The sequence below is a fragment of the Eleutherodactylus coqui genome, chromosome 2 (genome assembly GCF_035609145.1).
Source record: "Eleutherodactylus coqui strain aEleCoq1 chromosome 2, aEleCoq1.hap1, whole genome shotgun sequence".
Classification (NCBI taxonomy): domain Eukaryota; kingdom Metazoa; phylum Chordata; class Amphibia; order Anura; family Eleutherodactylidae; genus Eleutherodactylus; species Eleutherodactylus coqui.
Window position 1 is genome coordinate 250207478 of NC_089838.1, and position 17779 is coordinate 250225256.

The following is a 17779-nucleotide window of genomic DNA, read 5'->3' on the forward strand; positions in this document are numbered from 1 at the left end:
AATAAGAACTCAATATAGTTATTTTGGAACTATATTATGGGGTGCGATGTTTACTGTCCTATTGAAAAACAATGGGCGACACGTTCGAGGATTGCAAAAAATAGGACATGCAGTGATTGTGTATGACTCCATTCAAAAGAATGGAGTCATATTCGCACGAGATTTGTGCATCTTGCAATGTGTTTCTCGGCCGTGTATGCATGTTCATAGGGGATTTAGGAATGATAGCTATCGTCCGATAGAGTGTTCAACTGAGGACAGTTTCACATGAGGCCATGCATAAAAACACTCACTGCAACGCAGTGGTTTGAAGAGGTTGATTTGCGCACATGTCAGCGCGTATTACTGCACGTTTTGCGCATGTAGGGCCAGTTTACATGTGTGTGTGTGAAACACCCTATCTATTTAGGCCTAATGAGGTCCAGATGTGTTTTGTGCAGTGTCACACCCTTCCCCTTGCATATTTATGCACCTCCCATAGACTTCTATGGGACTTTTGCTATGTGAAATGCAGGAAAATAGAAATGTGTATGCAAAACATCTTCATGAGAATGAACTTCTTGTAATCAATGGGTTCTATTCCCTGTGTTTAGCGCGTGAATATTGTCCACGCATAAAAACGTGCACAAATATGTCCATGTGAAGAAGCCTTAAAGCCAATCTGCAGTATATGGTCACGTTCATCTGTACAGCGTGAAACATAATCTGCATCGCTGGACAGCATTCCCTCTTAATTATTCCCTATATGGTTGCCAGTCTCCTATGGAAGGGTAAATGTTGAGAACTATAGTTGTACGGGGATAATAGAAAGTGCCGTAGTTTCTCATACCACTTTTTTTCTACAAAAATCAATGTAGTGTAACTGGCAACTGGGATATAACTTTATGAAAAGAAAGAAAGAAGTGACACAAAACACTTGAAGGCAGAACAGTCTCTTGTGTATTTCACAGAATATCATATATCCAGATGGAGCGAATCTCCCAACACCAGACATAATCTCACAAGTTATGTTGACTTACTATCTTTCTGGAGTGAAGAATAGGGAGAGTTCCAGATCAATCTTGTAAAAACACAGTAAGATCCCCTCCATCTGCGCACTGTCAGCATTGGTTCCAGTGGACATTTCTGATGTAGATTAGGAAATGCCACAAGTTAAAGAATAACAATTGACATTCTGATGTCTGTTTTATGAAAAGCCATAAGGGCCTGCTTACATTTCTATGCATCTAACTCAAGGAGGACATGTTGAAGGTAACAACCTTTGGTTTTGCCCATGTTTGGCTTTTAATCTGTCTTGTTTCTAAAGGAATGAGCTAAATTAGTCCCATTATCCGGCAGTGTGGATCCAGAAGAAAGTATAAATATCTTGTGAGGTAGTTGCCATTTGCTTCCTATTAAGGGAAAATATAGTAATCAGTAAATACTTGAATCAAAGACCCATCCCAACTTATCTTTACCAGACCTTTTCTCTTTCTAAAAGTCCTGGCATTTCTTATGGCTACAAAGACAATCCCTGATGGAAACTGCAGCCTTAGGGCTTATTCACACGACTGTATTTACACAGGTATTTCATCGTATTAAAAAAATCACCCAGAAAATGCAACCATGCGAGGCCCAGTGGTAATCGGGGCTGCAGCATATATATACGTCACACCCGCCTATCTGATGGGGGAATTAAGAAGATAGATGCAGCCACAACTTTGTCATGGCAGCCTCCACTCAAGCGATTTTTGGCCGTGTTGTGACTGTGATGCATGAGGCCAAAAATCGCATTGTCCATATGAAGGAGTCTTTAGAAAGTTAAAAAAAGTACAATTGGTATACTAGAGAACATGCAGAGTATTCACAAGCCGAAACACGGTGTTGCCTTGCCTATTGGCTGTCTTTTTGTTCGCGTAAATTTTTAGCATATTTATGCGCATTATAAAGAACACGCACAATTACATTGATTGCATACTTAAATGTGCAGCAAAAGAAGCAGAAACCAAAGAGTGGCAACAGAACACAAAATACATTTACAATCAGGAGTATACATACCTATAATAAATACTCTACCCACATTAAATAATGCAAGGTTCTTGGTATATCATTTGATCAAATCATATTGGCCCATCCTACACCATCCAGGTGACCAAGATCTCAGATGGGTCCTAACGCTAATACCAGGTGGTTTAATCTTACCCTGGGAAAGATGAGTACCTATATTTAAGAATGCTCCTCTCTTGGGACTAAGCTTACAAATAAAACCAGGGAAGGTAGGATACCATTTATATGGTCTAATAGGAGGAACAGAAGGTAAATGGGCGGCGGGTGTGCACGATCAGGTGGAGGCAGCCAAAACTCCACAATATTTGTTGAAAAAAAAAGGTAAATAGGTCAGCACTTCCCAATAGAAATCCATAGACGCACGTTAAACCAATGCTGCAACATATAATAGAAGCAGAGACCAAAAAGTGACAACAGCACGCAAAATACCTTTACTATCAAAGGTATACATACCTATAGTAAACAAGGTTTCCTGCATATTTTGCGTGCATTCACTCACCAAGGTAGGTCAGCTGCGTGTTCTTTCACATGATCACACATATGCTCAAGTTAATGAACCCATTGCATTTACACTTGTGTGAATGAACCCTTATAAAGAGATAAAAACAGAGAGATAGAAGACATAGATCAATATATATCAAGATAACCCTCCACATTTGTAATCTCTTCTACCGATAGACTGTTGGTATTTTCAAGTAGCGCATTATTTACTAGAGTAAGCAAGAAAACTGAGTAAAACACATATATGAATGTGCAATATCTCCGGAACATGGACTGAGGCAATATGTTTTGTTGCTGCTGACAAAGGTAGTTTGTTTCATGCTTTAAATGCATTGTACAGTATATTCAATGCAATTTCAATCCGCTCCATCTCAGGGAAATGGGTTTATGATGGGCAAAATGCGTAAAAAAAAGTGCTGACACGTAAGGAATTGTTGTTTGATTTATTAGGCAGTACGTCTTTGGTAATATCTTAGTGCAGTTCATCTGATTTTGTATAGTTTTTAGAGAGTGCTTGTTTATATGAAATACACTTGCTGCATCTTGTTAGGGGATTGAGAGGAACCCTTGGGATATATGGAAGTAAATTGGCAATGAGATACAATTCACTGATATGGGTTTTGTAGAACTTTAGAAATGCAATGCAACAAAGCCATGAAATATTTATTTACCCAAAGATCAGATGAAAGTTTACATCAATATAATAATGTTCAAAAACTTATTTGCCATTACATAATTCTTAAAGAACAAAACAGAAAATGTTTGGTTGAGATCGGTAGAGTATAGAGATGAGACAGCACCAAATGCTCGAGTCCGCGTTATTCGAGTCAAGCTTTTTGTAATATTCGAGAGCTCTACTCGAGTAATGAACCCCATTGACTACAATGGGAAACTTGAGCATTTTTGTATGTGGAACGCCGGGTGCCAAGCTTTTTTTTTTTACCTAGGTTCGTCTCTCTCTCTCTCCTTGCCTGACAAAAAATTTGCCAATGACGAGCGCTGCATCGCAGCGGGGAGGTGCCAAAACAGGAGCCAAAAACTGGGGCGGGGTCGAACACAGCTTGATGCTTGTTCGAGTAACGAGCACCATCGAGTACGCTAATACTCGAACGAGCATCAAGCTCGGCAGAGTATGTTCGCTCAACTCTAGTAGAGTACATAGAAGAGAGGGAGTCCTTCCTTCAAATGGTATTCCAATCATGGTGCCCAATTTTGCTACCCATAATAGAGGAGTTGGGGTTTGCTTTTCCCATGATGCATTTTACGGGACCTTTATGTTGATTTTTGACCTCCTTGTTGCTAAAAAAGTTATTCCTCTGGAGTAGGGAGTCATGCACAGATTCTTAAGACCAGGTAGCTAAGAGGATGTACCAACCATCAACTGCTACAATTATATGTACACTCTTGAGTGGATGTGATAAACCGATGACTAAGGGCTATTCATTATTGTGTTTCTGGCTACAAAACTATTTTGACCCTCAAAACTCAGTTTTTGTTTGATTAGGTGTCATATTTGTTATGCAATAAAATTGGTTTTCTGAATTGTAGCTATCTATGATAATGCTAAACCAAAACTACTTTTCATTTTCAGAGCCCATGGACCAGATGCCATGATTCTTGTTGATGGCCAACCTAGGCAGACTAAAGGAGACCTAGGTCTATCCCAGATGTTACACATTGCTATACAGATTGCTTCAGGAATGGTCTATCTTGCATCTCAGCACTTTGTTCATCGAGACTTGGCCACCAGAAATTGCTTGGTGGGAGCGAACCTTCTTGTTAAGATTGGCGACTTTGGCATGTCAAGAGATGTGTATAGCACAGACTACTACAGGGTAAGGGTAATTATCAATTCAATTTGTATATTTACTTATATATTAATAATAATAAGGAATTTATAAGTGCTCAGCTGATTTGGCTTAAAACGTTTTACCATGACCTTGAATCTATCTGTCTGCAAATGTAGCAGCGCCATCTTTAAAGGATGGAAAGCCACAACTGCAGCGTAGACCACTCGGTGCATGGAAGCCAATCAGTATCTATCTGTCTATCTATTTCATATCTATCTATCTCATGCTTCATTCACACGAGCGTATATTGGCAGCGCTTTAATGCCTGCCAGATATACGCTGCCCATCTGATGAATTGGTTTACAATACATCAGTTCATATGGGCGTATTCCCGCAGCGTAAAAGTGCCCAGCTGGCCAAGATAGCACATATGGTGAACATTTCGGCCGGGCACTTTTACGCCGGCCAGGAAATATAGTTCAGGAACTATCTTCTAGCTGGAATACAGTGGCCACTGCTATAGACTACTATGGAGCCTATGGCAGCTGCCGGAGAAGGGAAGTGGGAGGGAGTTTAGCAGCGTGTCTGCTAAACTCCCACTCCCTTCCCTCCTCCTCTCTGTCCCTTGCCGGTTGTTTGCAATAGGAGGGGGTGGGATGGGTGGAGCTAGTTGCTTAGCTCTCACCCATCCCCTCCCATTGCTGACAACCAGCAAGGGGCGGAGAGGGGGCAGGAGCTTAGCACACTAGCTAAACTGTCTCCCCCCATCCAAAGGCATTCCTGGCTTGGCGTATATGCACCAGTCCTGGGCCATCTGAACGGGTATACAAACAACAATTTTGTGCGCCCGTTCACGCAATTTTCGGTTGTGCTGTTGCCATGACATTGCCGATCGAAAATCACTACGCTCGTGTGAAAGGGCCCTAATATCTATCTATCTATCTATCTATCTATCTATCTATCTATCTATCCGTCTGTCTGTCTATCTCATATCTATCTGTCTATCTAATGTCTATCTAATATCTCTCTGTCTGTCATGTATATAATTTTGAATTGTATATCATATTGTGATACACACTGTTTAAGCGCTCATACACACAAGGCAGATTTACTGCAAAAATTCCAACTAGATTTTCTGCACCAATTAAAGGCTTATCCACACAGGTGTTTACTCTGCATATTACATGCACAGATTTTGCACGGAATATGCCTGTGTGATGCTGGCCTAACAGGGAATTCCACAGTTGCAAATCTACACCATGTTTGTACAGATTGTTCTGTTGCTGCAGAGTAATTTAAAAAAAAGTATCCTTACCTTCTCCCCGTTCTTATGTAGAGACTTGCCTAATTCCCTAGATGTTTCTTATGGCTTCCAGCGATGGCACCTGGACCAATGCAAGTCCAAAATAAATAGAAAGGTAGCGGCAGCATCAGTGGTGAGGTTTAATAAAAAAAATAACTTTATTCATTCAATCCTTTAAAAAAAAAGGTATGTTTCGGCCACGAATGGCCTTTTTCAAGTATAACTGCCTAACCAAGTAGGCTCGCTCATCTCTAGTCACAACTCAATTATTCATTCCTAATTGCTAAAGTAGGTGCACCTCTACGTAATGTGCCTAATCTAATTCTCTAATTTACTGGTGTCGTGCAAACATGAAATTTGGCACGACCATTCTTTAGGTCCTAAATAGGAAAGGTAAAAAGGTCACAACTTTATTATTCAATGATAATTGCTAAAGTAAGTGCACCCCTATGTAATGTAACTTCTCAGTGTCATACAAGCATGAAATTTGGTGTGAGCATTCTATAGGTCATAAATAGGAAAAGTAAAGGGGTCACAACTCGATTATTCAATGCTAAGTGCAAAAGTAAGTGCAACCCTATGTAATTTAACTGACCTCTGTGTGCATACACTGAGTACAATCTACCTCACCTCTATGTATATATTCTGTGAACAATCTAACTGACCTCTATGTGCATATACTGAAAGACTATAAAGTACATAAGGAAGCGGCCATGGACTGCATGGATGGTGCATGACTTTAAGGCTATGAAAGGGCTGCAACTTCTAGTCTGGGTTTAATTTAAATAAAAGGGGTGTTACTTTTAAGGGTAAAAAGTGTGGAGAATAGGTGGGGTGGGACATTCTGCAGAGGGACATCAGTACATGCAGTCTGAGGAAAATCTAATGCTCCTCTATGTGTATACATATTTTATTCCTCGGTTCCTCTAAAGTAACCATGACTTCATGAAAGTTTTCCATGCAAACAACAGGTAAACACCTGTGCCAAATTAACTCGGGCGAAGCCGGGAATATCAGCTAGTATTACTCTATGTGTGTGATGTGAGCTCAAAGTGTAAGTAGGAAGTCAACCCTGGAGAGCCTTTTACAAGGTGACGGGCATGGCCTTTTGAGGGTATGCGTAACCTAGAGGGTGTGGCTAGCCTAGAGGGTGTGGTTAGAGCAGGAAATGGAATGGGGGAACAAGGGAGAGAGCGGAGAAAATGAGGGAGAGAGAGAAAATAAGAAATGAGAGAATGAGAGAGAGAAAACAGGAGAGCAGGGGATGGACAAAATGAGAGTGAGATGGAGAAAATAAGAGAGAGGGAGAGAGAGAGAGAGATGGAGAAAAAGGAAAAAAAATGAAGGAGAGAAAGAACAAGAAAAAGAAAGGCAGAAAACAAGAGAGAGGGAGAACAACCGAGAGTGAAAGATGCCATGGTCAAGTTATGTTATATACTTGGGATGCTAATAATGCTTTGGTATACTTACCACATCAAAGCATTATTGGCAACACATCATGCACCATAGAAGACTTTATCATGTGAAACTACAACTCAGAGTGTGACCTGACAGTGCTAAGAAGATGATGAGAGGTGAAGTACATCAAACTGGAATGCAGTGGACTTTATATATAAATGCAATACTGATGTGACACAATCAAAGACAGAAATATACAATGACACTGAGTGACTCACAGTTGATGTCCTCTGGACGTTTTTGTTTTCTTCTATCTGATGCAAACTTTCATGACTTCTCTAGCGAATTCTTGTCTCCCCAGAGTCTGTGGCCCAGACATCTTTGGTTTCTCTCAAAATAATAGCATCAGACACTAAGTCACTCGAACATAGCATTACTCACTGTACCCCAGAAATAAATAATACACACTGGGACCCCAGAAATAATTAATAATCTACCATGTTCCCCCTGTAATAAATTATACTATACACTGTGTTCCTAGTGATAAATTATACTACACTACGTAACACCATAAATTAACTACACTACACACTGTTCCCACAGAATATACTTATACTTCACACCATGTCTCCAAAAAAAAATTATGACCTCCACAGTAATTAGGTGTTCCCCATGTAGCTCCCTTGGTATTTAGGCATTGGGACCCCAATACAGTAAAATAAAAAAAAAATATTATACTCACCTCTTGGCTTTCCATTTCAGCCTCTCCTATCACCATTCCACTAGTCTCTGCTGTCTTCCCCACAGCTGATCACATGGTCAGTTGCAGGAATTGACCAGAAACCAGCGTGGGTGGTTGAGTCTAGAATGGAGTGGAATAAAGTGCAATCTAAAAGTATCCTACAGTCCCCATGTGCTTTCCGAATCACCTCCACCACAGAAACTCACAGTGAACCACCACAAAAATCCCCCAGGCCCCTGCCATGTACTTTTCACATCACCTCCCCAGTATCACCCTGGGCCTCCAATGTACTCTTAACGCCCATGCAGCCTTCCATGAACTTTCAACTGCTCTCTACCCCAGAAGTTCCCTTTGTACCTCCAGACCTGTCCTCTATTGGCTGCGTCTATTACTCATCTGTAGGCCTCCCTCTGTCAGAGTCGTATAACCAGAAAACATCAGCTGACATGGTGACGTCAGGCTTCCTTTAGCCCACTGTACTCTAGCTTCTCCCCAAGGAAGATCATGTCTGAAACAGCCAGAAGGAATGATAGAGAGCTGAGTATAATACTTTTTTATTTTTCTGACAGGTGCTCGGGGGATAGTGTAGGAAACCGGGTGATTGGGAGAGGCGGCCCTAAACCCAGAAGTCTTCTGGGATATCCGGGTGACTTGATAGCTTAGACTTAGGAGGCACAACACATATGCTGGTGTGCCTATTCAATTCATTAAGCAAATGTATTCTAAGAAAGCGTACTTTGGGGATTTGTTTGGCCGGTATATGTCAGCACTTTTAACATGCAAGAATATGCCTTGAACGCCATGTGAACTGAGACTAACTCAACTCTTGATACACTTAAAAAAAATTATATTTATATAAGCATGCAACAAAATTCTTTTTAGTGTAGTACTGTAGGCTTTGTAGTTTGTTTTATTTTCTTTACTGCAGTCAATAGTGTGGTATACATGCAATATTTGATTGAATGAGCACATCAAAAGCTTTTGAAAAGTCCATAAAACAGCTATTGTATGGATTTTCTGATACACTCAACTGTCTTGCAAAAAGCTGGTAAAAAAAAGTGATAATGGATGAAAATGTGACATGCTGTGTTTGAAAATAAGGCAGATAATGGTCTGTAATATTTACATGGGAGTAAAAAGCACATAGAAGTTGGCAATCTGGAAATTACATTAGCTCTTTTTCTGAAAATGTTTTCCCCCGCCTAAAGTTATCGATTGTGACAGGATAAGCAGCCCTGCCATTTAGGGCTAGTTCACATGGGCGTATTTGCGCGGTGTAGTTTTTATGTGCTAAATACACTGTGTTGAATCCCAATTGATTTGCATTAAGGTATTCAGATGAGCATATTTTTCAAGTAAATTTCGGTTACATGAAAAAAACCCTGCAATATGTCCTATTTTCGTGTGTATTATGCCATATAATATACTGCACACAAGCAATTTTGCTCACGTTTTCACACATACAAAATAGCTCACGCAAACTGCAGACAATAGAACCCATTAATTTCAATGGGTTCCCTCACATTCAGTCTTTTGCACCCCCATTTCCGCTGGCAGAAAAAAAGCAACATGCTCTACTTTTGGGTGATTTCTGCTCCTGAGGCTCAATAGGATGGGTGATTTTGTGGTGTTAACTGCTAACACCGGGAACTAAGTAGGCTACTTAGCTGGTTGAAAATGTGAATGAGCCCGGCAGCGCAAAAATGTACAGTAAAATATTTGGGCATGTGCACGAAAGTTCTGAATGGAGTGCGATGATGTCATCCTCTCACAAGCGTATCTATACATATGCCTGTGCGTAGGAGACCTGAAGACAATTGGGCTACATAAATACGCAGTGAATACACATCAAACCTGCATATTTATGCAAAAAAATGAGTAATTTTTTATCTTTTTTTTTTAAATTTTTTGCATGCATAAATACGCTCTGTGTGTGTGTAAAAAAAACATAGAATGGACAAAATGCACAGTGAATAGGCTCATGTGATTTAGCCCTTTTATATTTAGTATGACATGCTGCTGAAAGTCCATGCAATATGACTATTGTGGGAGCATTTTTTTTTTTGGTGGAGGTGTGGAGGTTGGGGGTTAATTTATTTATTTATTATTGTTTGAGACTGTGTATCATAGCTGTAGCCCTATAAAAGTGTTCCCCAAGCTCTGTTTGTCTAGCTGTTGCTAAGCTACAACTTCCAACAAGATAAGAGTTCTAGTTTTACGACAGCAGCTTGGAAGCCTCAGCCCTTGGCCAGCTCTACAATGATAGTAGCAACTAACGACTTTCTTATTATAGACAAAGGTCAGAGCTCGTACCTTACATTATTTATAGTGCACTTTCTCCTCATTGGTGTATTTGTCTATCTTTATATATCTATGACTAAATTGTTGCTAGATCTATAAGTATGCTGTATACATTATACACAGTTAGAAATTCTCCCTCTAATTCACTAATTCAAGGGATGTTTTATACTGTGGTTTTATGTTATCTGACGGTATAGTTGAATTTAAGGGTGTTTTATGTGTGTGTTGTGCGTCATACTATCTTTTTTATTAAGCATCTACAAAGAGATTCTCCTTCCTGATGTTTGCCTCTGCTAAACTACAAATCCCCAGATGACTCTGTGACACTAAAAGACATTACATTATACTGGAAGGCATTAAAATGTAAAACGAAAAGAGTAAACATAAATGACGCCAGCTCTGACACCTTATAAATGCCTAGCCCCTCAGAGCTTTGTGTGCTAGAAGAAGCCATATGGAGCAGGCTGAGATCTCTCAGGCCTAATCTGTTTTATAAGTGCATATGTTTGAGAAAAATCCCGTATGTTTGAGAAAGTGTAGCAGAACATTAAATGATTTGGTAATTAAAAGAATGACTGTCCTTTCCATCACAGTCCCTACTGGGTGATCCTGAAGGGATATTTGGAAAAGTGGCCAGTGCCGAATCGTTAATGCTTCAAAACTGAAGTAGCTGCATTAGTCCCTTTGGAATAATGAAACTTGACTCAGCCAAATGATTTCACATTGAGTTTCATCCTTCCTTTTGTATATTCCCCCAGAGAAACCTTTATCATTTTCTCTGCACAGTCAACTCACTATTGCACTGCACAAGGGGGACCACATGGAAAACTTTGTTCTATAAAACACTACGTCTCCTGGGTGCCACCTGACGTATTTTACTCTAAATAGTGCTAATTGTTTCCAGCAGATTTTTAGATCACATCCAAATGATTTTTTTTCTCCCTCATTTCACTTTGGAAGTAAATTGTACAATGTTAGGCTGTTCCATCTCAATGACTCTAGTTAGATTACTTAGGCATCCATTGATTATCTTCAAAAAGATTCTTGGCAAAAGTAAGACTCTGTACTCTTTCAGAGAGGTGCCTCACTTAATGATGCCAGCTCATGCCAGCTCAGTATTGTGACAATGTGGCGCATGAATTTCATGATAGTGCATTTGTATTTAAAATTATATTTTTAAGCACAATATAATGTGTTTAATAAAGTGTAAATTGACATTTAATAAATAACTTGTAAGCCTTTTAGAAGGTTGATATACTTTGTATAGCTGTTGAGCCTTTATTTTTATTTCTTACAACAGTTGGTTGGCACATCCACAGCGGCAGTCTGACAATGCAGTATACTCACCCCTTAGCAGCAGTATGACAATGTAATCCGGTCCACCCCCTAGTAGCAGTCTAACTATATCATCCAGCCCACCCCCTAGCAGCAGTCTAACTATCCTATCTAGCCCACCCCATAGCAGCAGTCTAACTTTCTCATCCAGCCCACCCCCTAGTAGCAGTCTAACTATCTCATCCAGCCCACCACCTAGCAGCAGTCTAACTTTCTCATCCAGCCCACCCCCTAGCAGCAGTCTAACTATCTCATCCAGCCCACCCCCTAGCAGCAATTTAACTTTCTCATCCGGCCCACCCCCTAGCTGCAGTCTGGTAATGTTATTTTGGATCACATCCTAACTGCAGCCAGACTGTGCAGACTACTACCAGGCAAAGTTTACACCCTGGACATGTTTGGAAAAATATGAAATCTATGGGTCTACTGATGTATTTTTATCACCCATTAATTAATGATTATTTTGTCACTTTATAGCCAACAATTTTGAATATGCAACTTTATTGCCTGTCCGCTTCCCTCTCCTCCCTCTACTTTTTCTTCCTTCTGTTCCGTTCTCCCCTTTTGCTTTGTTTTATGACTGGTGGTGTTTTTGTTTTTATGTTGTTAGTACTGAGAGTTATACGCAAATCCTATTTCCTGGGATGACATTGTGTGCCATGTTTGGGCTTTAGGCCGCCTGTACACAACTGGGTTTGAATTGCGGAATTCGCGATAGTCTCCCACATGGACGAACCGTGGCATTCCGCACCAATTCAAAGCAATGGAGCATCTGCATGTCCACTCACAGCGACTGCAATTTTATGTGTATTATGCCTATTGATTGATTATTTATTATTGCTCTTATCTTGTTTTATTATTACTGTTTATTATTCTTTGAAAAATTCTATAAAAACACAGAAATAATTGTAAAAGGCTCTCAAGTAATTCTGCATTTCTTCATTCTTGTTCTTAATCATGCATACAATGGATGAAATATAGGCTACTTACATGAAGCATAAAGACATATGTCGGACTTGGCACATGAGAAATCTAGTCTTTCACTTACTTTGATACATTACAACATTTCGTGGGTCAACTTTCACCCCAATATACTGCATGTCCTTTGAGTCCTACACATATGCTGTCTCAAACTAAGTCTGGAAAAATTGATTTGCTTGCCCTTTGGAAAATGAAATTCCTTTTTGAAAAGAGGCAAGAGAGTGTTTGATTTATGCAGCCTTATGATAATTAAAAGAGCACTAACCATTTTCCCTTGATTGAAATTGTAGAAATAATGATCTCTGAAATACCGCCTTCAGAGTCTCAGAGAGAATTGAGCATCATGAGAACCACTGGTCCAATGGAAGTATGTGTCAGTGTTCAGCCAGTCAGCGGAAAGGAGCAGATGTCATTTCTGCTATGGTTTACTACACATCATGGGCACTCAGAACGCTTAATGTTAATAAAACACGAAGAGACACATAATGCTTCCTTCCAGAAATAGCTTATAGAACACAATAGAATATTTATATCTGTGTAGATTTCTTTCTTCTCTATCTCTTATGCAGGTTACGGTAGTTTACTCATTTACCAAATGGCCTCTATGCCTTACCTTTGGTGAAACGTAATTAACATATTAGGTAATTGCAAGTATAATCATATTCTGATATAATGTTATTGTTAAACAAGTCCCCAAGTAAAAATTAAAAAATAAATAAAACAACCTGAACACACGGTGATTGAACTCACAACCTTCAGGTCACGAGTGAGAGCTTAGTACTGCATTTCTGCTGCCTTACCACTCTGTGCCTTTATTTTGGTGTATTTCAACATATATATGACTTATCTACCAAGTTGCATTAGTAGAAAACTAAGGAAATGCTATATTTTGACTATCTTTAGTGAAACACCATCTGATGATATTGTAGTAAGACCAGGAAGGTAGATCACTGCTTGTTACTGTGATATGTCTCCCTGTACAGATTTCTAGTAATCTCAGGGAGTGATACTGTACAGTATATGTGCTGCACATTATCATACTCTCCCACCCTTACTAATCAGAGAGCACTTTTGCACAAGTTGAGTGGGATGGTTGTCATAGTCTCACCCTATCTTGCTATGTGTGCAAGTTGTGCCAGATAGGTTTGGGCACAACTCTCATTAGGCACCACACAGACACCTGCTGTCCGATACACGAACATAGACATGCATTTGCATATCCTAATTTTTGTCTGTGATATGGACAAGAATGGCACATATGATGAGTTTTTCCCTCTCACTGATAGTCTGCATGAAAAAACGGCAGTGTACATAGCTCCATAGTCTATAATCGGTGGGTGTGCTGTCCGTCAATTAACAGACAGAACACGGACCCAAATCTGCTAGTCTGTTGTAGACTTAAATTGCTTGCCCACGATAGCTGTCCACAATCATCCATGAGAAGATCACCCACTAACTTGAGGCCCTTCTACACAGGACAACTCTTGGGAGCAGAAGCACCCGGCAGCCGACCCAACGATCATTGCTCAGTGAATGGAGTCGGAGCGGGCTGGAGATTGTTCCACCCACAAGCATCCATTCATGGCAAACTGGCAGTTGTTCATAGATGAACGATTTTCTGTTTATGCAAGCTGACCGTCATTTGATTGTTATGCCTCCACGATGAACAAGTTATCATTCGTCGTTCAGATCGTGGAGGCATTTACACTGAATGCAAGAATCTCTACAATAATTGTTTAATGCAAAACGACCCTTAACCCTTTCCAATCCACTGTCTGACCTCTGAAGACATTATGATTTAAGGTTGTACAGCTCTGATGTTGGAAGACGTCCGTCAGGGTTCTCTTACTGTATATTGCCAGCCTCTCTGCTGTCGGAGCCTATCCAACGTGTCACCTCATGCAGTACTTGCTTTAGCCAGCATATAGCGCTGTTGTGTAACGGCAGAAAAAGAGTAAGCCCCCCTAGGAAAACAAGGATACAAATTGGACTGGAAAGGGTTAAACAACGACTTTCAGAATTGAAACATTTCTGCATTCAGGAGACATTCATTCTGCTGCTGGCATCATCATGACAAGCCGAAAAGTAAACCTAAAGACTGGTTTCTTATCGACATGATTATGACTTTGCATGTCTTTCTGCCTTTTACAATGTATTCAGCACAGGCTGTAAAAAGGCTTTTATTGTTCAATAAATAAAGTAAGTGTATTAATCTGTATAATTATGTTTTGCTGCAGCATTTTATTAGCTTGTCTGTGAGGTTTCATATCATCTTAGGTTTTTGCCTTAGAATCACCTATCATTCAGCTGCTGTATCTACATAGTTCATTTGCCGTATATCAAAAATATAATAGGTATTTAGTAAATTAGTCTTTTACTTTCATTCACTGAACATTGTGTGGCCATTAAACATAATAATAGTGAATTTTATCATAGCAGTTTGTTCCTATTCAACCTCTCCGTATTGCTCTAGTCTCTACATATACACAATGATGTACCTCTATGCTGATCACATTCATGCCAGATGAAAAAATAAGGTTAATATGACCCCCGTAAAAGTTTATAGACCTCCTCATGCTTCTAATTTCATAAAGAGGCAGTTTTTTCTTTCTTAGATTCTTATGGAATCCAAGAGAAGAAAAATGCCGTCTTCCAAGGACTGTCTCCATAATACGGAATCATAGGCAGAGGCGTAACTATAGGGGATGCAGGGGATGCGGTTGCACCCGGGCCCAGGAGCCTTAGGGGGCCCACAAGTCTTCTCTTCTCCATATAGGGAGCCCAGTACTATGAATAAAGCATTATAGTTGGGGGCCCTGTTACAGATTTTGCATTGGGGCCCAGAAGCTTCAAGTTGCGCCTCTGATGATAGGGACTTTATGCACACTTTGTATGCATGCTTCTTCTTTAGATACAGTGCCTTTCAAAGTACGGCAGTGAGGGCCTAAGGCCTCATGTCCACGGGGAAAATCAGGCCCGCTACGGATTCTCCATGGAGAATCCGTAGCGGGTCCCTTCTGTCCCGCAGACATGAGCGCTGAAAATAAGAATAAATCAGAATAAACTTACCTCCCGCCCGCTCCGGATACTTCCTTCGTTGCGGCGTCATCTTCTCTGCGTCGCAGCCGGATCTTCTTTCTTCGGCCCGGCGGATGCGCAGGATGACGTCGGTGACGTGCCCCGCGTATGCGCCGGCCCGAAGCAAAATGATTCGGCCGCGACTGAGAGAAGATGGCGCCGCGGCGAAGAGAAGAACCGGAGCGGGTGAGTAAAATCTGATTTTTGTCTCCCGCGGATCCGGACGGCTTCCATAGGCTTCAATAGAAGCCCGCGGGAGCCGTCCCCGCGGGAGACCCGCACCTAAATGGAGCATGGTCCGGATTTTTTCATGCTCCATTTTTTTTAAAATCACTTTTATTGACCATCCGCGGGTATTTATCTACCCGCGGGTGGTCAATGCATCCCTATGGGGTGCGGATCCGCGGGCAGGAGAAGAGTTAAAATCCGCTGCAGATTTTAATTCTTCTTTTGCCCGTGGACATGAGGCCTAAATGGATGGGTATATTTGAGTCCCGCTAAGCAGCCGTGAAAATCGTCTATCAGGATTCTTGCGCATTAATAGTTTACAAGACAAAGCATAGGGCTTGGCATATCTTCCTTGCACTTAGTTTTCCTATTTTTAGCGCGTTGTTTCATTAGTCAAGAAAAACTTCATGCGCTAATACGTTCGCCCATCTGTTTAAGGCCTGAGGCTGAAGAAACAATGATTACACCTTTGGAATCACATATGCAGTTTTTGGAGCCAAACAAGGGAGTGGATACAAAGCAGAGGAGTGGTATCAGGGCTTAAACAGATATGCATATGCGCTAATACACTCTCCACTACGGAGCGTATTAGCAGATGAGCTAGTGTTGTTGTTTTTTTTCTTTTTTGACTATTCAAACTCTGCGTTATTGAGTTTGAAAAAACGCGCTAGATAAAGTCCCATTCAGAATCGTTCAGTCTCTGAATAAGTGAATGAGAAGGACTGAATGAACGCTGTTTAAACCAAACAATAAGTGAACGAGCCAACAATTTTTTTTATACCTGCATTAAATAAGCAACAAATGAAAAGTAAACTTTTTTTGTATCTATTTTGCCACGATTAGAGATGAACGAGCATACTCGCTAAGGACAATTACTCGATCGAGCATTGTCCTTGGCGAGTACCTGCCCACTCGGAAGAAAAGGTTTGGCTGCCGGCGCGGAAGAGAGGTAAGTTGCGGCGGTAAGCAGGGGGAGCGGGGGGGAGAGAGGGAGAGAGAGATCTTCCCTCCTTTCCTCCCCGCTCTTCCCCGCTGGTCCCCGCCGCCGCCGGCAACCGAATCTTTTCTTCCCAGCGGGCAGGTACTCGCTAAGGACAATGCTTGATCGAGCAATTGTCCTTAGCGAGTATGCTCCCTCATCTCTAGCCACGATAAAACATTGGGCCGAAAATCGCGGTATGTAAAATTGGCCAGCTGGAAAAGATAGGTCTTGCCCTATCTATTGGCCACGATTAGCCGTAAGCTACCATAGAAGCCTATGGGAGCTGCCGGCAAAGGGAGAGGGAGGGACTTTAGCAGCGGCTCCCTCCCACCTACCTCCTTTTTCCGTCTGCTCCCATAGGCTTTTATGGTAGCTGCCAGCTAATTGCGGCCAAAAGATAGGACAAGACCTATCTTTTCTGGCCCGTCTATGGGAGCTTCTATTGCTGCGATCCTAATGGAATTCCGGGGCCATGTGAATGGGCGAGAAAACACGAGATTTAGCTGCAGCCGGCCATAATTCGCAACGACCTTGTTTAAAGAGACCTAATGCTATCTATCTGGAGAACGAAGAGTGTCACTTTAATGCTGCGGTGTCAACTAGTAAACAATAGAAAAACGTTCATTGCCTTACAGGCAGAAAGCGCCTAAAGTGATTCATTAGCGAGTCTGAATGAGTTTCCTTTCATATCTAATTGTTATATACCGTGTCTTTGATTATGATTTTGAATCCCACATAAAAGTGTATTATTTACTGAATGGAAAAAGCCATGATGTAATTGAAGAAAGATATGCTGATTGCCAGACAAGACAAATAATATATTATGCTTTGCTTTTCTTTTTGTTCCAATGCCAGAAACCAAACAATAACCTATGAATGCTTTTAGGCAGGCATATTGTGTGCAGCAATGCATAGCAAATTCTATTTGTGCAGTTTTATCATAGAATCTTTCTAGAAGGCTTCACAGATGTATGAATATCTTGAAGCACATAACGATATCAGAACAAGACCTCATTGCTTTAATGCTTAATTTTAGAGCAATGAAGACTAATTTTATTATATTCCCTTGTATCTGAGTATTAGCAAATCTCAAG

General features: G+C 40.8%; 1 protein-coding gene across 1 annotated transcript in view; it reads left to right on the forward strand.

The window, feature by feature from the left end:
* NTRK3 (neurotrophic receptor tyrosine kinase 3) overlaps window positions 1–17779 on the forward strand; it is a 650206-nt gene that overhangs the window by 621580 nt on the left and 10847 nt on the right. Inside the window, exon 16 of the mRNA XM_066592818.1 lies at window positions 4139–4382. Coding sequence (XP_066448915.1) covers window positions 4139–4382 — 244 coding nt within the window. The remainder of the gene's footprint in view (window positions 1–4138; window positions 4383–17779) is intronic.